General features: G+C 34.0%; 3 protein-coding genes across 4 annotated transcripts; 1 reads left to right on the top strand and 2 right to left on the bottom strand.

The window, feature by feature from the left end:
* Positions 1-2,843: 2,843 nt before the first annotated feature.
* On the bottom strand, positions 2,844-7,030 carry LOC18605783 (Ribonuclease P protein subunit P38-like protein). Of its 2 annotated transcripts, none has more exons than XM_007039013.3 (4): positions 6,297-7,030; positions 4,748-5,959; positions 3,605-4,518; positions 2,844-3,332 (listed from the first exon to the last, which is right to left on the bottom strand). In XM_007039013.3, the coding sequence occupies exons 2-4, from the start codon at positions 5,934-5,936 to the stop codon at positions 2,994-2,996; spliced, it is 2,442 nt and encodes an 813-aa protein (XP_007039075.3). In that variant the 5' UTR covers positions 5,937-5,959; positions 6,297-7,030; the 3' UTR covers positions 2,844-2,993. The 2 variants fall into 2 exon arrangements, with proteins under 2 accessions (XP_007039075.3, XP_007039076.3); XM_007039014.3 differs by having other exon boundaries at positions 3,605-4,515.
* Positions 7,031-11,131: 4,101 nt separating this feature from the next.
* On the top strand, positions 11,132-15,622 carry TAP46 (2A phosphatase associated protein of 46 kD). Its single transcript, XM_007039012.3, has 9 exons — positions 11,132-11,421; positions 11,502-11,624; positions 11,859-11,945; positions 12,136-12,240; positions 12,362-12,523; positions 13,365-13,400; positions 13,506-13,577; positions 14,382-14,662; positions 14,887-15,622. Exons 1-9 carry the CDS (start codon positions 11,326-11,328, stop codon positions 15,131-15,133), a joined length of 1,209 nt encoding a protein of 402 aa, XP_007039074.3. The 5' UTR covers positions 11,132-11,325; the 3' UTR covers positions 15,134-15,622.
* A 2,040-nt stretch (positions 15,623-17,662) lies between these two features.
* LOC18605780 (SNARE-like superfamily protein) lies at positions 17,663-19,209 on the bottom strand. Its single transcript, XM_007039010.3, has one exon. It carries the CDS (start codon positions 18,872-18,874, stop codon positions 18,092-18,094), a length of 783 nt encoding a protein of 260 aa, XP_007039072.3. The 5' UTR covers positions 18,875-19,209; the 3' UTR covers positions 17,663-18,091.
* Positions 19,210-19,338: the final 129 nt, after the last annotated feature.

Genomic DNA, 19,338 nt, shown 5'->3' with positions numbered 1-19,338 from the left:
CTGAATATATTGTTAGGGGATGGAGAAAAGAACATTACAGTTGCCTTGTAGATAGATTTTTGTTTTCTTGATATAAGGGCGTATTTTCCTAGAGCAATGAAAAGAGGACAGGCATTTCCTTTCTTGGAAATTTGACAGAGTTTCAGCACTTGCCTCTTTATTTTTTATCATTTGGTCTATCATCCGACTCTATCAACCCCTTAGCCTTCAATCTAATAAAATAATAATAGTAGAATAAAAACCAGCTGAATTTTGTTCTACTTACATTTTTTTTAATGTATGTTTAGACTTAATATGAAGTGAATAAATAGATGAACTACATGGTTTGGAAGAAGTTTCAAGTGGTTAGCTTTTGAATAGTTGTAATAAGCCCTTCGCCAAAGCATTGAATAACTAGAATGCAAATCAGCATCTTTGACCAAGTCCTTAATGCCCTCAACAGCAAGCATATTACATTTGAAGTTAATGGTTACTTTGGAATATAGTTGGTCGGTACGTGAAGATCAGTAATGATCAATATCTTCACCAATTGGCATGTACGGTGTACTAATGTACAGCTATTTTACCAGTACTAGCATGTACAACATTCTGTGTTGATTACGAGATGTTGCACATTTTTCTGGAGGAGTAGAGAGCCTTGACCCATTATTTGTTGTTTGATCCAAAGGCTTGGAGGGCTAGCTTTAGCATTGTTTTATTCATTCAAGGGCTTTCGTGAGTCCTTCTGGGCCTAGTAATGCTTGGCCCGAACCAAAGAGATTGATTTATCACCTGATTAGCGGGCCTAATCTAATCCATGACCCATGTGATCGCTTCTTCCCTTATAAAATACTAAAGTGGTCTCCCATTTTGCGTAGGTGTATTTTTAATAAAAAATAATTTTAAATTACATAATATCATAAATAAAAATAATAATAGCAAAAAGAGAATAATTTTAATTTGGAAAAATTATAAATAATAATAATAATAATAATAAATTAAAGATAATTATTTTAAAATATCAATATTTTAAAAATATTTTCTCATGTCTTATTAAGTAAATTTGTTTATTTAAATAATTTTTAATTTTTAAAAACATTTGATTTTTTATACTTTAATATATGTTAATATTAATATAACCATATTTTGTTAATTACGATGATTCTAATAGTGAAATTAAATTAAAATTAAAAAAAATTTAATATATTGAAAGTCAATATTCATAAGCTACATAATTTATATAGGTAGCCAAATAAAAAAAGCTACATAATTTATATAATAAAATTATTAAAATAAAATGAATATTTTTTTGAAAGTCAAAATAAAATGAATATTAATTACGCATATTAAAATTTTCTTAATTTTAATGACAAAATTTTGTAAATTATCTTCAATTTTAATTACTACTTTTTTATCTTATGTCTTCATAATTATTTAGAATTAATCCACTAAAAATAATTTTACGATCCCATAATAATTTTAGTAAGTCATTATTAACTTTATTCAATTAATTATTTTATTTTTTATTACTTATCAAAAAATAGTTTCATTTTTTCATTCTTATGTCTTTTTTAAAGTAATTTCATAAATTTAATTCATGCATAAAAAAAATTACATAAACAAAATAAATTGAATAAGCCTAAAACTAAACCAGTTTGGATTTGAATGAATCCAACTCACCTCTTCTTTTTATTTTTTCTTATCCATAAAAAGACAATATTGTTTTAATTTAAAAAAAAAAACATTAATGAAGCAACCTAGACCCTGCAGCATTTGCAGAAGCAGTGGTCCAGATTGAATAATATTGATGATCTTGTATATACCAAAATGCTCTATCTTTTCATCTAGATTTAAACTTAATCATTTCAATTGAATATGAACATGATTCTTCTCCTTTTAGACCATTTCAATTGTAAGTCTATATTCACCTATCATGAACTCTTACTCATCGAATCTGCACTATCTTATGGTGATGTGGTCAAATCTAGAAGCAGCTTTGGATATTCTTTTTATATATGTTATAGATTATATGAAACAATGAGAAAATATCTAAGCTAAGACTCATTTAATAAATAAAAATACAATTACATAAAAAGAAGAGGACTTTTTTTTTTTCTCTAGATGTTTTGGTTAGTTGAGATGCAAATAAGTCTCCCACAAATTTGGTAAAAGTAATGAAATCACCAAAAAGTTAGGCCACTTTTGAAGTGGAGGAACATCAAGATTTCCGGTCTAAGGAGGAAAGGAATTTGGGAGTTTGAGACTATAACCTGACACTGACATTCATTCCCCTATATAAAGGCTTTTGATAATCGACTGCACTGATTGAAGATATGATGGGATCAATCCCTTATTTTTTTTACAACTTTTTTTCATTAAATGTTCGGAATAAATAGTTGGTACTAATTAGTTTAACAAATAAATTTACTAATTCATTTCTTTTTAAGCTTCGGTATATAAAAGATTTTTTAATTATACGTGATTATTCAAATAAATCTTTAATTTTATATTTTCATGAATAAGGAAATATTTCTTTTTTTTTTATTTCAATTGACGATCATCATTGGGGTACGTACCGTGTCACTCATTATCGAGACATGATAGTATATCACATCGAAAATCATACAGACAAAAAATTGACAACTTTTGTTGAAATTATCTATAATTATATTTTTATTAATTTTAAAATTTTATTTAATTTAAAATAAAAATTGAAGAATTTATTTAAACACAATAAAAATTAAAAATTTATTTGAATAATTATGTATAATTTAAAATTTTTTTTATGTATTAAGCCTTCTCTTTATCTATAACTACCTCGCAGTTACATCTTTTTTATGATTTGAAATGGACAAAACGTAAAATTCAGGCCATTCATGTTTTAGTAAATTGTATTAGGAATTTGTATATACAAAAATTGGAATACAGAATTCAGCAGACACATGACATGGAACTCTAATTTTGAGCTTCACCTATATATATATATATATATATATATATTATTATTATTATTACTACCTTCTAAAATGTGTCATTCCCTCACAAGCCAATGTCCCTTCAAGATCTCCAATGATTCGAGCTATTCGAACCTCAAGACCTCTTTGAACTTCCTGAAATAGAGATCTAACATTATCAGCGAAACGCTTCATGTCAAAGGTGGCTGACTTGTCTAGCTCCACCCCGATGAACCCAGAGGCTATTTTGGATTGAACTTCCATCAACTTTTGACCTGTTGCAACCATGTATCTCTGCAGCTGGAATGTCTCCTCCAGGAAATGCTCCAGTGTTTTAGTATCTCCGTTCTTTTTTCTAGTGCTGCAGTCTCCTTGACTCGTGTCTATATCATTGTCATGCTGAAAATTGTAGTTAAAGATGATGATAAGCACATAGCAATCTATTTGACTAGCAAATACTGATACATGCCAGTGAAACTGTAAAGTAAATGAAGAAATACCATTTTATTTCATTTTCTAAATTAGTTTTGAACCTGGTGATTAACAACAAATAGAGAAGAAAATGTTCAAAAATTTGCGTAGAAAAAGAGTTGCTGATCACCAGTGAAAGATATTGAGATCAGTAAAAGCCAAGTCAACATCCACAAAATTAGAAATCAATCTGAGCTTACCATCCGCTTACAGAGATCATCAGTCTTCCCTTGAAGGGACAGGTAGCGGCTGACTTGTTTATTTAGCAAAGATATCAACGATAGGAAGCCTTTCATCCCATTGTCATCGCCTTCCGTATCCTCTCCACTTTCTTGCTTTCCTGTTAACCTCTCAACCATAAGAAGCTGCTGCTTCAGCCTTTTGATTTTGTAAGAAACTCCAAGAGCTTGAAGATCCATCCTCCAGGGGGTATTTTTGGTTTTACCCAACGACTGACCAGGTAATGCTGACTTGTCAGCAGAATCGACTTCCACTGAACCATTAGTTTCTTTTTGAGTTGGACCTAGGTTGGAAATATCTCTCCCTTCTTCAAACTCCTTGTCAGGTGATTGGACTATCAATCTGATGTTCTTGGAGTCGTTGTAAGATGGGTTTACCTCTTCTTTCTCGGCATGTCTTTCTTGAGGCCTATCTAGCAAACTTGTTTTTGTTTCTTGCTCCCTCTCAATTGACTTTTTCTTGATAAACTTGACCTTGGGCCAGAAGGAATCATGTGTTAATGCTGGTTCATGCAGTGATAAATTTAATAGGCTAGTCTTCTGACAACTCAGAGGCTTTAATTGTGACGCAAACTGCTCCTTCAAGGAATCCAATTCTTCTTCTCTCTCCAGTAGCAAGGCCTCCAATTTCATATTTTCCTGTCTGAGCTGTGACACATCCTGGTTCAGTCCTTCGACATGGGACTGCAGCCGCTTCGATTCTAGTTCCATGCTCAGCAGCCTCCAACGAAAAGCTTCTAACTTCTCATCTTTCAGTCTCATTTGTTCTGCAAAAGCATCCAGTTCCAAGTGATGCCTCTTCTCAATTACAGTTGCATACTTTTCTGCTTCTGCTCGAACCCAACCTTCCAACCTTTTGACATCAGCTGTCACTACTTCAAATGCAAGGACAGAAATGGGATAAAAACACAGAATTGAAAAAAAGGGAGAAATCTAATACAGAAATGATACTGATCTTAATACGTTAAGCATTTGAGTGGATCTCATAAAACATACCTACAGAATAGATGGAAGACATATATTATAACTATTCACACACAATGCTAGCCATCAGGAAAACGTTTTTATGGTGAAACAAGAGAATAATAGAGAAATTGTTCTCACCCAATTCCTCATTCGCTTCTGGAGAGTGACAATCAGGAAGAGGAGAAAAGACTTCTGGGTCTGTTCTCAAATCTGAATAGTCATATTCGAAAACAAGATCAATCGGCTGTGATCTGGTTTTGCCAGAGTTTGACACCTCTTTGACACCAGAGGAAACGTCCAATTTTGCACTGGCTTGTTTAGCAAACATACCCTTCAATGAATGTCTCTCATGTCTGGACTCAGAGACTGCCTTCCACCTTTCTGTCTCTAATTCAGCTTGCTTCTTCTTTGCCTTTGATACTTTAACTTCCTTTAAAAGCATTTGCTTTTCTGCCGTATCCAACTTCGATTTCCTTAGCATTGCAGACAAAATCTTGTCTTTCTGCTCCAAATCCTTGCGTATTTTTGTAATTTCTATGGACAATTTTTGTGCCAATAATACTGACTCCTCTTTTTGCTCTAGGACTGAATCAAGCTCCAGCTTTGTAGCTTCAACTTGCCTAAAGGCTCGCCCCATCTCTGCTTCAAGTTGCCGTTGATTGGACACAATCTCAATAAAGGCGGTTTTGTGCTTCCAAAGCTCAGTACAATGCTCCTGAGCTTCACGCTGTGCAGTTTCTCTCAATTCTTCAGCAATACTTTCAAACTTCATTACCTTTTCTTCTAATTCCTTCCCCTTCTGCTCCATTTCTTCAATTACCTTATCCTTAGACTCCACCAAGAGCTCCATTTCATTGAATTTTTTACTCAAGCCAGCAATTTCTTCATTTTTCTTTTTCTCAAGGACTCTCAATTCATTTATCAGAGCTCCAATCTGCTGCCGAAGTTTCTTTCTTTCAATTAACCACCCCTGCTCTTGAGATGCAAAGATGCCAACAACCTTCTCATTTGCTTTTGCATCTTCATGTCTCCTTTTCTTTAACTCCTCAATCTCTTTCTCAGCGGTCTCAAGCTTCTGGTGAAGCTCGCACTTTGCTAGATTGGCTTCTTCTCTCTGGATTCTCCATACTAGCAATCCCAAGAGTTGAGCACTTCCTTGAAGCATTTTATCTCGTAATTCAGACCATTTCTCATCTTCCTTTTCAGGTCCCGTGAGGAGTCTGAGAGCAAAAAAAGCACAAGAAACACCAAAATACATTGGATACAAGCTGTCACTTTTCTCTTCCGAGATAATTAGATATGACCCAGAGATTCCCTTCTCATCCATTGCTTAGGAACTTGCTTCTTCACCTTTGGGAATGGTAGGTAGAAAAGGGAAGTTAGAAATCAAATTGAGAGGTGAAATCAAGGAGCAGAAACAAATAATTAATACAAGAAAGAAAACTGAAATTCGAGGCATTCTCTGTTTCAACAGGACAGAATTCACACCTACGAAATGGAACCACTTATATAAATTTAGACATAAATTATTTAGAACTAAAAGAGAAACATATATTCACGGTAATCTAGTACAAATAATTGAATACAAAAAGCATTACAATAATGGAGGAACAATAGTACCCTACATAGTTAGCGCACAAAAACCTTCTCAACTGTACAATCCATGACAAAATAATGTAAAACTTACAAGAACAAAAAGGTTGAAAGGCCTTCTCCAACTCAAACCAGAGGCCACAACTCTTATGGGAAAACTTCTGTTCGCCTAGAGAGACCAACGTTGGTTTTCCATAAAGATCTTTTCAAGGGGCTAGCAAAACCCAACTGCAGAAAATTTCAAGTACCAGTTTGATTTGGAAGTTATCCATCATAAATGATCAGGGAATACCAAAAGCATGTGTTTTTACACGTGTCTAAACTCTGCCAGAATCAGTTAAAAAGCACAAAGCATTTTACAGAACGGAAGAAAGGCTTGCCCCCTGGTTTTCAGTGACAGACCCACACCTGATAACCCCACTTGCCTTTCCCATCAGCCTTTTTCATCTATTCCTTCTTCAGCTCCGATAATGAGTCACGACCGAAATGGGAAGCAAGAACTCTAGATTCCTGGTGGTTTGTCACCATTACTAACAAACAAGTAACGAGGAAAAAGAGTTGAAGAAAATATACTATACCAATCCTGGAAATATATTATTGTTTCCAGAGTGTCATTCACTTTAAAAAGTATATAGAATTATTGTTTGAAACTGTAATGCATAGAATAATAATTTATCTAAAAAAAAACTGCTCAAAAGTTTGCTTTTTTTCTATAGGTATCAAAAGGGGAATATTGCTGGAAAAGGCTACAAAAATAGTTCTGAAAGCACTTTTCCGGTTATCAAAGCTTGATAGAGAGTGTGTCCTTAGCCTAGAAAATAGAATGCTTGAAAATGTGAAGTATTTTGTCTTCATTATCAATAATTTAAGACCATATGAGAAAGATATTGTGCGACTTTGGATCACAACTCTTACCAACCTATAATAAATCAGTCAATATATTGGATTATATAAAAAAATATAAAATACTATAAACCAAGTAAGTATTTTGCCTGGACCACGTTATCAAGTCATATATATTACCATAATTTAACCTACTACAAGTGTTAAAAAAAACAGAAATCTTGAACATTACACCTGACAGTCAATACTCATGAAATTACTGCCAAAAATGAGGAAAACGCAATTTTTTAAACGATTCAATTGGTTCCTTAAGAACCCAAGAATATTTTCCTCATGAAAGATACCCCTCCATCCAATTAGATAGAATTTAATACCTGTTGAAAGCTCCCAGTGGCTAGTGGGCAAAAAACTGGTGGTGAGGAGCATTTTGTGTAAACAAAGAGGGCAATCAAGAATGTCGCTGTCAAATTCATAAACGTCATAATGAAGGCACCTAAGAAGCCAGTTCTTCATGGGTCCAGAGCCGTTAGGCCCCTTCTATTTGCTGCCTTGGTTGAGACACCTGTAAAGCAGGAACTTGTTGAGGAAAGGATGTGCAAACCCCTTTGTGTTTAACCTGTTTTTGTGAAAAGTAAACAAGGCAAAATGACCATCCCATAATTCTAATTATAATAACCCAAGCCAAGATCTGCTCTTGGAATTTGGAGTAACCAAGTACTGAATTCTTTTGATTATGCACAAAGCAACCAATAAAGAAGAATAAAATTGAAAGAATACACAAAGGAGTTTGAGTTAAGTGGGGCAGCTAAGAGCACAGCACCCGGTTCCCACCGTGGATTTGGTATTAATGATCAACTCGATGTGGATCCCTCCGGTCTGAAATGACCTGTACTAATATTGTCCAGTATTCAATAATTGATCCCGAAATTCTTGTTCAATAATCATAGTGAAAATTCTTTAAAAGAGCTGTTGCTATTGTTTTGTTCTTCACACTTGATCTGTATGGTAACAAAAAAGTCAATCAACTTCCCAATCTCATCAAAACATATCATGTTCTTACGGTACAAAATTGGTAGAAATGGGGATGGAACTAAATGTAGTAGCAGCAGCAGCAGCTGTCTGATACGGAGGCGTGGAAAAATGGGACTTTAAAAAAGGAAATATGGAGACTTGACGGCCTGCTGTTCAAGGACGAGAATAAGAGATGTCATCCTTCAGCCTTAAAACGTTTCCATGTGGGGTTTTGCTCAATAAAGCGTGTAAAAGTCTGAACACGAGAAAACGGCAGTGAATAATATGAAGGGCCCTATTTCACCCGCGGTGAGCAATCGGCCATGAAATCACTGTAATGGGCCAGCTCTGCACATGATTGTAGGGTCCATTTCTTATGACTTTGGGTTTAACCCCAGCTCGGATTTCTTAATTTGGTGTTCCATTGTTTTCCAATCCATACTAGATCAATCCATTTCATTGACATAATCAAATTAGGGACAATAATGAGTATTTTATAATCAATTATCTTGTATTATTTGATTACTGTATATTATTTAATCTGATTGACAGCTCAAGATTCTGATTAAATTTGAGTGGTTAAATTGTTATTTGTTACGTGTTTAAGTAGTACGCTTAACACGTCCACTACTCGAATTTAATTATAAATATTAATTTTTAATATTTAATTTTAGTTATATATATTTTTTATTATAATTTTTTTAATTAATTTAATGCTTACTAAAATTTATTAATTTTTTAATAACCTATTTGGCTTAGTTTTTTTTTTAATTTAAAAGCTATTATAAAGTTTTTATGAAAAATAATAATTTTTATAATTAAATTAAAACTGTTTAACAAAATAAATTATATAAGTTATAATTTTAATTAAAATTACCATAAAAGATATTCATATCATCTTCAAACACTTAATAAGTTATAACGTAATACTTCAAGTTTATATATAATTTCAGATGTTAAAATCAAATAAATTAATAAAGAAACGAAATAACTTTCAAGCTTGTATAGTAACAATAATATTAGATTTTTGTTGATTTAGCAAACAATTGGACTATAATACTTCAATTATCAAAAAAAATGAGAGAAAAAAGGAAACAATGTATTTAATATTAAAATTATTTTTAGAGAAAAATAGAAAAAACTTTAAAATAGTATCTTAATGCAGTTTTGAATTTTAGATTTTTTTTTCTCTTAATATTTATAAGAATAAAAAATTCAAGATTTTGATATTTTGTTGTTAGATCTTTTGTTTTTTAATAGTTTTTTTATAGAGAGGTAGAAGAAAAGGAGATCACTATTTACATTGAAAAATGGTAATTTGTAAAGAGAAGGAGAGGAGAGGGAGTTGATTGAGAGATGAGTATTTCATGAAAAATTGATATGTTTTTAAAGAAAATAAGAGAAAGTTTTTCCTTGAAGCTCTTTTTTGAAAAATTTTGTTCTTTCAAAAAAATTACTTTTTTTTTTAAGAATTTTTCAAAAAACATATTTGGTTTGCCTTTTACTTTTAAAATGTAGATAAGTTGAAAAAAACCAGGATCAAACAGGCGCTAAATATAATTTTAAAATTTATTTTTTTTACACAACTAATTTATTTTTTATGAACTAATTTTAATTTAATAATTTGATTTTCATTAATAATATACATAAAAATTGATTTAAAATTTATTCTATAAGCTATTTAGTGAGTTCAAATATTTAATAAGGATATTTTGGTACAAATTTGGAAAAAAAATCAAAATTTAATAAAGTATTTATAAGATTTAGGTACTCTATTAAATAATAAATTTAAAACAAAATATTTTAAAAATAACAAATATATTTACCTATTAACATCCTTAAATCAAATTAGAATAGCAACGTCCTCGGCTACAAATTTTTGAGCAATCCATTGAGTTGTAGTGTATAGTAAATATAATTGACTACTTGTTATATATGATCATAAAGTATAAACTAAAATAAATTTTCTTTTCCATCATTTATTTATTTTACTAGATATTAAGATTTGAAAATTGAAATTTATAATCTCAATTTTAAACATTATCAAACTATATATATTCTTATAATTTTATGTTAGAATATTGATTTTTCCTTCTTTAAATTTGGAATGTGATAGTTTTAGATTGAAATTTTTTTTTTCAAAATTCAGAATTTTTTGTAACAAAATTGTCAAATTATAGTAATCATGCAAAATACATAAAATGTAATGATTGGGAAAAAAGAAAAAGCAATATATGCAGGGTTGAATGACATTTGGTGAAACTAGCGACGTGGCATTGCGGCGGCGAATCCAAGCCTTTCTGGTAGACTCTAGAAGCTCCCACCGCCGGTGGAAAAACGATCTAATCCAAGGGAGAAAGGATTATTGTGTATGTACTCGTATCTTATCCTAATTCTAACACACTATTTCATTTTCATCACTATTTATTAAATTTCCCTTTATTTTAAATAAATATAAAATTAAGGTTACTCATATCAAATTTTGTTTTTTAACTAATTTTGTCACTATCATTTTACTCAATTGGAGATTATTAAAAATTGCAATTATAGATTAATTTAGTAAGGACTCGCTATTAATAAGTGATTAATTTAAATTAAAATTTTTATAACCTTAAATTAAGTAAGAAGGTAACAGAAAATTAATATAAAAATGATGTAGACAAATCTTAACTTTAGATTTTTTTTAGAATATATGTGTTGTCAAATTATAATAAAAGTATTACATATTTCAATTACTTTTTCATAACGAAGAGTATTCTTTTAAAATATATTTTTAAAATATATCAAATAAGGAACTTGTCCACTAATTTTAACAACGAAGAAAATCCTCACCCACTGCAATATCTAAATTTGATTTTTAGCTTTTGAAATTAATTTATTTAATGATAAAATATATTTACAAGATATTGCATTCGAAAATGAAAACTAGGGAATTCCACGGCCTAGATTTCTGATATCCATTTTAATAGGTGACGTGGCGAATTTTGGGAGGAGATGCCCATGGGAATGCGATGACGCTATCCACACAATAGCCTCCTATAAAAATGCTTTCACCGATCGGTGTGCCCTTCTACTTCTCCTTCAAGTTCCATTCTCAGCTTGCTCCTCTGTTTTTTTCCTGTTAGGAAAACTAAAATTTTCATTCGTATCCTTGTGATTTTCTTTATATTCAATATCATCGTTACTGATTCAATTCAAGATTTTCGTTTTTGTTTATTCTTTTTCGAAGTTGAATTGGTGTAAACTCTAGGGTTTTGAGAGAGTCACCTATGGGTGAAGGCAAAATGGAGGATATGCCGTTACCGGCTCTCTTCGAACAAGCTCGTAAGATCCATATAACGGCCACGGAGTCCGGTGCTGATCAGGTATGGTCCTTCTCATGCTTGATTTAAATGTTCCTTCACAGCTCTCTGATCTGATAAATGCGAATTTCATGGGTCCACAGGATTTGGTAAAGAAAGGATCCGAGGTACTGGGGAAGTGCGAGGACATGATAAGCAAGCTGGGGCTTTTCTCATCTAATGAGACCAAAGATGACATCAGCACCACCAATCTCAAGTACCTTCTGGTAATCATGATTATTTTAATTCCCCTTTCTTTTTCATAAATAGTACTTAGTATCTTCATTAAGTTTTGTTTGAAATTTTTATTTCTATTGCATTTATAATATTTCTGTAATTACTTATTTTTTCCTTAAATAAGTTTGGAGTGTTCGTTTTTGGAATATTTTGATGACAATATTCAAAGCTATAATTTAATTATTCTGTAACAGGCAGGTTCTAACTGTTGTTTTGCATTACAGGTGCCATTTTATCTTGCAGAGCTGACGGAAAAGCTTGTGCAGGATGACAGAATACAGATTCTCAAGACTTCGCAGTCAAAATTGAAGGTAAATTTAGTTCATAACATGAAGAAAAGCGTGGTTGAAAGCTTATTATGAAAGTTTAGCATTAGAGATGATATTTAATAATGTTGTTTGATTACTGTTTTTTTTTTTTAATTTTAAATCTGTTTCAACTTGTTAGGATCATTCGTCTTGTACGTCAATTGGAACTTATAGAAATTGTGGTATGTTCTAGGAATTCATTTCATTTTGTGAGGCAATGGAACTTGTACCACAGGAAGAGTTGGAAGCTTCTGCACAAGGAGCTTCAAATTCTTTTGCTGATCGAAGAGCCTTAAAGGTAGTTATGGATTCTTGCTAATAGCATGAATTTTTGTTATTATTGGATGCATTCTGGATTGTTGATTTGCAATGGAAATGTTGTTGTGGTGCATGTGAGTTATGTTTGTGCTTGTATCCAGATTGCTCGGTTCAGACGCCAAAGAGCTGCAGAAGCAAAGCTGACAGAAATAAAGGAGCGGAAGGAACGGCGCGGGCGTTCAACCAAAGCAGCTGCCTTATCCACTCCTGTTGAGGCTGGAGAGGAGGATGAGCAGGATGATGACGGGGAGGAGGAACGGGAGGTTAGTTGTCTGCATAAAATACCTTTTAAAGTACCTCTTCTTTGATAGAGCATTATTGTTAAGACTTCCCTGTTAGATGCCAAACTTGATATTTTTATCATAGGAATATCTGTATATACACAAAACATGTGGGAGGTATTGCATGAATTGGTGCACAGTGAACCTCGAGCAAATGTTTTATCAATTATCTCATAAAACCAGGAAGCTTTAGTTAAGCCTACTATTTAAGAAGGTTTCTTTTGAATTTGCTTGTTGTTGATTTGCTTCTTGTGCTTGTGAAGGTTTAGTTAGGGCTATTCATAAGATAGTTCCATCTAAATTGTTTGTTTCTTTATTTCTTGTGCTTTTATGTTTTGTCATAGCTCATAAGCAATTTCTTGCAAGAATTGTAATTATGTTCTATGTAACTGTGATATCTAGCAGTTTGAAATGTTGTGTGTGAGGTTATACTTTGCTAAGTTATAATTGGAGGTTTTATGACTCTGCATATGAGTGTTGGTATTCTTTCGTCTGAGGTGTTATATTTTCCTACTGGATAATGCTAGGACCCTATTGGGAATTACAACTACGCTAGGCCTGTTGGCCTTGGTATGCAGCAAAGGAAATATTGGCCTTCGTCCTTTTTCTTTACTTAAAATTATGATGGTGGTCCTTTTCATTTTCATGAAGCCTGTAGCTGACATTGAAAATTAATTTGGTTATTTTGTGTTCACAAGAAATGTGTTATGCATTGAAATTGACATGATATGCCTGGTGCTTATTGTTGAAGTTATTAGTTGTGCTTCTTAGGTTTCACAAAACTTTTTGGTTTCTCTAAAATAATGACATTGCCCTTGAGCAGGCTTGGCTTACAACTATCTTGTTGGCTATTTGTAAGGTTAGTCTTATATATCAATAAAAGCTGCCATGTACAAGCTTTAAATTTCTTTTCCATGATAGTGATATCTTCATACCACTCTCTGCCACATGACTGCATTTGTAGGCTTTTGATCTGCTTGAAATGCTAAAGAAGGAAGAAGAAATGCTTTCTGCCATAAAGGAAAAACAACTAAAGGTATTGATCTGCTTAAATGATCTGTAGGTTAACTTTGTATTCATTATTTGTGTTTTTTCCTGAAAGATTTTACTTCTCTGCCTTGTGAACTTTTTGTTGATGGGTTGTGCTGAAAATTTTCACCAGCGGAAGGTATAAAGCTTTGAGTAAATCACTACTTGAAGATTGACAGTATACACCCCACTTAGGAGGTGTAAAGCATTACTTGAGTTAAATATTTTATGATGTTTTTTTTTTTGAAAGGCAAATATTTTATGATGTTGAGCCTTGGAAGGTGACATATAAATGTACAATTCCAAGATTGACACTGTTCACCCCTCTTAAGAGATTGGTTAGTTAAATAATTTTTTGTGATAAGTTCAGTAAATTTGTTACCACATTAAAGTTCTGTTAGTCCTTGCCTTTGTTCTCTAAGCTTGCTACCATACCAAGGCCATTGACATTGGAGAAAATTGGAAATTCTTCGATAAATTGCTGGAAATCTTTAACTACATCACCTGAAACATAATATTGTTGTTTAAATGATAAACATTACTCAATCCATTATAATTTTTTCATCATCTCAAATACCAACCATGACACTGATTAGATAACAGTGCTCAACTTGTTGTGCATAGCTAATGCCAGCGCATGGTCATCTTCTTTGGTAACTTGTGTTGAAAGAGGATTATAAATGGATGTGAGCTCATTTTCATCGTAATCATTTCTTAGTTTTTTGCTCAGATTTCGTAAGTTAATGCCTAATGAATCAGTTTCTTTTGTGAATATAAATGGATAGCATTTCCTTTTTTACTTGTATTTCAGGAAGGGGAAAAGGGATTTTCTCAGGCTATCCTTGATGATCGCACCAAGAAAGCCGAGGCCTGGCATCGTGATGCTGCAGCTCGTGCACGATATACTAAACCTGCACCACCTATCACATGTGCAACATTTGCTCAAGATGTTATAGAAGGAAGGGCAAATGTTTCACAGGCACATGATCACAAACACCAGCCGATGATCTTTGGACCACAAAGCCTTATTGGTGGAAGCCTTACAAATGAGAGGCAAAGGATGGCAGCACAGGTTTTCCAACCTGGTCATAGGTAAATCCCTGTCCTGGTATACTACTTTTAATTACATTCTGTTTTATTGTCTGGGATGAAGGAGGGGTTCGAGTGTTAAATTCTCTTGTTAAACATCTTGTCACGTTATGCCAAGGTAAACATTTGATAATGGGCACATACTGGTTTTGATCTTGTGTAAAGAAAAACATTGTTTTTTCTTGAATATATTGTTTTCTATTGCTAATCCAATTATCTTGTTTTAGGATGCCAACCATGAGTATCGAGGAAGCTGGTCTGAGGGAGATGGAAATGATGAATAAATGGCAGGAGAGGAATGCAAAAATGTTTGAAGAAGCCAACTCGGCATGGTATAAGGACAGCCCAAAGTTGGGACCAAGTGAAGATGATGAAGACGATGATGCTGCCCAAGAGAAGGCAAGAGCATGGGATGATTGGAAAGATGATAATCCTCGAGGTGCTGGCAATAAAAAGCTCACCCCCTGTGGGTAAAGCTGATAAGTAGTTGGTCATATTTCTTTTATGAAGTATTCTTTCAAACCAAATTACTGGTGGTTTTTGGTTTTAGGAACATTTTCTGAACCTTTATTTTTCTTATAGAATATTGTTCTTGCAAAATTTTCAGTTTGCTTTGAGCAATGTATAAATTCATATTGGTCGATAAGAGCAAACTTGGTCCTGTGTAGGTGTTACCAGATTTTGTCGTCTGAGTTGATTGTTTCAGGGTTTAAGCAAATATCAAGGTGCCAAACTTTGAGACGAGAATAATGAAATGGGAGCATGATTCATGCACGAAACATCAGAGGTCCCAAGGTGGATTGCTGTTCGTTGGCACCGTATGGAAGACGTAGAGCGTCTGGTAAACCTTCATTGGCTAACCCCCACCCTTAGTTCACGTGCTGTGCTGTTGAAAAGCGTGGATGGTGTCCGTACATGTTGGCAAATAATAATGAAATCGAAGCTGAACTGCTCTTGATTGAATTGTTGGCTGCTTGTTCTGCCGTTTTTCACCCTTCTTGCTTCTAATTCTACTTCAAAGGATTGACGATTTACGAGAACAAGCCTTTTTTCCAGTTATTACTCGATACTAGAATACAATATTCTACAATCACAACGCTAGCTAGAACCAAGCGTCAATGCAGGCAATCTGTTACGAAATGAAGTAAGTAATTTAATATAAACCAAAATTGGTCAGCTTTGTCGGCTGTGTCTCGGCTGGCTCCTTCAAAATTGGCGGTGGGAGTGGTGGCAGAGGAACTTTTTGGCCAACCCCTCTCTATCCTCTCATATCTAACCATCTCTCAAATTTAATAATTTACTGATTCTTTGAAAGATGCCACGTGTCAATAAGCCAGCGAGTGACAGGTAATAACAAACTTTTTTCAGTTATTAAAAGGAAACCGCATATTATTTTCATGTGAAATTCAACTGTCCCTTGTCTCGTAGGACAAGTCCTCTAAGAGCATGTGGATGTTTCATTATTTGATTAGAAATACCGATACCCTTTGTACAGCATTGTTTAACAACAATTGGCCCACCAAATTGTGGCAAGGATTGCAGGGAAGCGTGCTGATTGCTGAATCCAGCTCTAGTGAACTCCACTCCCAACGTCACTTTCTCTTTTTCTGAGTGGACTTGAAATAAAAATCTCAACATATTTATTTTGGGAACATCTCAAAAGGAGAAAGTGCGACAGGTAAAAATGTGATGGAAATAGCTGCAGCCCGCTACATTAATACGACCACGGAATGAAGAGTCTTACTCTCGATTCAGCGCCCCTAGCCATATTCTCGAGTAAAAGATTCTTGCCAAGGAACGAGACAGGGAAATGAGTTTCATGATCTTATCAAATTGTACGAGAAACATTTATGATGTTGATTGGATGACGTTTAGATTCAAGACAAGATGATAAATCAAACTCACTGCTAACTTCCAGGCATCCCTGTCCGTATCACCCCATAGCCACAGCTTTAACCGTCCAAAGACAAAATGCATCCCCGACCTTTTGTCAGTTCTGTTCTCCCAAGAACTTGAACCCTGTACGCAAATGATTGGCACCACAAATTTTACGCTGTTATCTTCTACAATCCAGTCTTAAGCAGATTCTGAATGAGTCGTATGAGGAAAATTCAAGGGGTAAAGCATAGTAGACATTTTTGTTTACAATGGTTAAGGAGGCATGAATCATAACTGATAATTGAGGCTTGTTACTTGTTGCATTAAGCTCAGCATATTTCTTGCTAATAAAACCGAAACCTGGCTATTTCATAAGGCATCGACCATTCTGATGCAGAAGAAATACCCATGTTAGTCAGGTACCATACAGAGAATGGACAGTTCATAGAACCGAATGCCATTAAAAAGAATAAATTCTCTCAGCTAAAGGCATACAAGAAAATAGTCATGAGGAATGCACTTCTGCTAGCTGCAAATCGGAAACCAGTTGGACACTAGAAGAAATTTGGAGTACTGATAGAAGCACAAATTCAATTCCAGACGGTAATGAATCTAGAATTATGTCTCTTAAAAGCAAGTTGGGAAGAAAGATAGCAGCAGACTTTTAACCTTTGAAACAATTTACAATCTAATAGTGTAAGTTTGCCTCATATGTACGGAGTAATCCATTAGCAAAGGCAACCCCCCTGTCTGCTCCTTCACCATGCCAAATTGTTCCTTAAATCCTTTTTTCTTTTTTTTTGTTTTTTAAAGAACTTTGTGTTTCTTATCTACGTTGAAAGATGACCCCAGGGTGGATTAGGCTACCTAACGAGTAGAAAGAGTAAACCTTTAGGCATTTTCCAGACCTAAACAATGAAACGTTGATATGGAGAGGACTCACGCAGTTTCAGTTTATTTACTTGTGTATAACCCACACGGTCCATAATTCTCTTAAAAATGATATGAACCTTTTTCCAAGAATTTCCAGTGATAAAGGTAAAATCACAATAATTAAAGCAGAATGATGAAACGGTTAATCATTCCATAAAAGAAAAAGTGAAGAGAAAGATGGAAACTGTTACATTCGAAGAGGAAATACATATATTATTGCAACAAGGAGCAAAGGTAAAAGCAATAAGCTGATATTTCATCAATTAAAGAGACAAGAATACCAGCAACAATTGCAGCAGAGGGTTTATCTATAGCCTGTAGGTATAAACAGTTTTTGGTGCAATTACATATAATTTTGCGAACCAAATAACTGAAAAAATAAGATGTTCTGAAATCAACAAAAAGAGTTCACAACTCGCAAGAGAATTAGCAGTTGATGCCAGAGCTGAAAAACTGAGAGAAAATCAAACACTTACAATGACAATTTTTACACTTCCCATAACACTGTTCTTTGGTCCACCAGCCGGATGCTCTCTTGTCAACAGAATTTGTCATTCAAACTCACACTTTTGACCACCAAATTGTACAACAGAAAGAAAAACAATTCCAAACACTTAAGTTTCAACCATCAATGCATTGAAAGCCTCTGCAAACCATTAACCAAATCCCAAACAAAGTAACACAAACAACCAAATCCAATATCAAAACCACCCAAACATGTTTCCTCCAAAGTTGCTTAGCCTTTTGCCTATCACCCCCACCCATGTAATAACACCCAACACTTTTTTGCATTGAAACGGGGAAATCTCTGAAATCATCTGCCACATCAACCTTATTCTCCATCCCAATCCCACCACCAGCATCTTTAGCCTCACCTCCGTTGACCTCCAAACCACTCAATCTTTTCTTCTTTTTCAACCCTTTACTTGGACTCCCTAACAGAGGAGCCACCGCGGTTCCCTTCCCTTTGTTAGAATCCAAACTTGGGTCTTGACTCTCTTTTGATGGGGATGTTACCAACTCCATATCTAACGCCATTATCTCTGAAAAGATCGGATCGAAATAGGATTGGAGACAAGTCGGGGTCATGTTATCAGTGCCCACGATCAAACCAGTCTCAAGAAAATCCTCGAAAGCACATTTCAGGCGATTCAAGAACCAAAAAGACTCAGATTTCTCAAGATCCTCGTGGAATATGATGAAATAGGCAAAAGGGCCATCTATTAAGAAGGTGTAAGTCCTTTTGGAAACGGTATGAGAGAACATTGAATGGAAAGGAGGGGTTTTTTCGATGCATTTTTGAGCTAAGGATTTGATTCCCTCTTCTTTGGAAGAGAATTCAGCAAGAATTGTGGGTCCCTTTGCAATGCAGGCATAGAATATCAGATTTGGATTGGAAATCATTTGATGGGCTCTTCTTACAAATGGCAACTTTGATTTTGATTTTGATTCCTAATTTCTCAAACCCAAAAAAGAAAAACTCTCTGCTTTCGCTTCTCTCTCTGAAAAGGAAAAGTTTCTGTCTCCTGGTTTCTGCTTTCCTCTCTTTGCAGATTGTATCATGTTTCTGCTAGGGTTTGGAGGATAAGAATGACACAGTTGGATCCATAGTTGCAAATTGGAATACACACAAAAAAAATAGAAAAGCTCGAGCAACAGAATAACGACGCTTATTCATCAAAGTACCCTTCTTTAAAGATTCTAATTACGGGAAATGCCCAAAGAATTTCATAATGTCGGCTTTTGTCGGCCCAACTCCCAATAACTTGGTAAGCAGATATGCGGTTTAATAATTACCTTTGGAAAGATATATAATTACCAACATGCCCTGAATCTCAGACGGCCCCGGGGCTGTTCCATTTTCAACC

The sequence above is a fragment of the Theobroma cacao genome, chromosome 3, assembly GCF_053813885.1.
Source record: "Theobroma cacao isolate CCN51 chromosome 3, ASM5381388v1, whole genome shotgun sequence".
Lineage (NCBI taxonomy): Eukaryota > Viridiplantae > Streptophyta > Magnoliopsida > Malvales > Malvaceae > Theobroma > Theobroma cacao.
Note: the sequence above shows the minus strand (reverse complement) of the source record. Positions and strands in the feature narration are given on the sequence as shown.

Coding starts and splice junctions, on each gene's coding strand:
- LOC18605783 (XM_007039013.3), bottom strand. CDS start 5,936: ATGGATGAGAAGGGAATCTCTGGGTCATATCTAATTATCTCGGAAGAG. Junction 4,519..4,747: donor AGAAGCGAATGAGGAATTGG/GTGAGAACAATT, acceptor TTGCATTTGAAG/TAGTGACAGCTGATGTCAAA. Junction 3,333..3,604: donor ATGATCTCTGTAAGCGGATG/GTAAGCTCAGAT, acceptor TACAATTTTCAG/CATGACAATGATATAGACAC.
- TAP46 (XM_007039012.3), top strand. CDS start 11,326: ATGGGTGAAGGCAAAATGGAGGATATGCCGTTACCGGCTCTCTTCGAA. Junction 11,625..11,858: donor CCAATCTCAAGTACCTTCTG/GTAATCATGATT, acceptor TTTGCATTACAG/GTGCCATTTTATCTTGCAGA. Junction 11,946..12,135: donor CTTCGCAGTCAAAATTGAAG/GTAAATTTAGTT, acceptor GGTATGTTCTAG/GAATTCATTTCATTTTGTGA.
- LOC18605780 (XM_007039010.3), bottom strand. CDS start 18,874: ATGATTTCCAATCCAAATCTGATATTCTATGCCTGCATTGCAAAGGGA.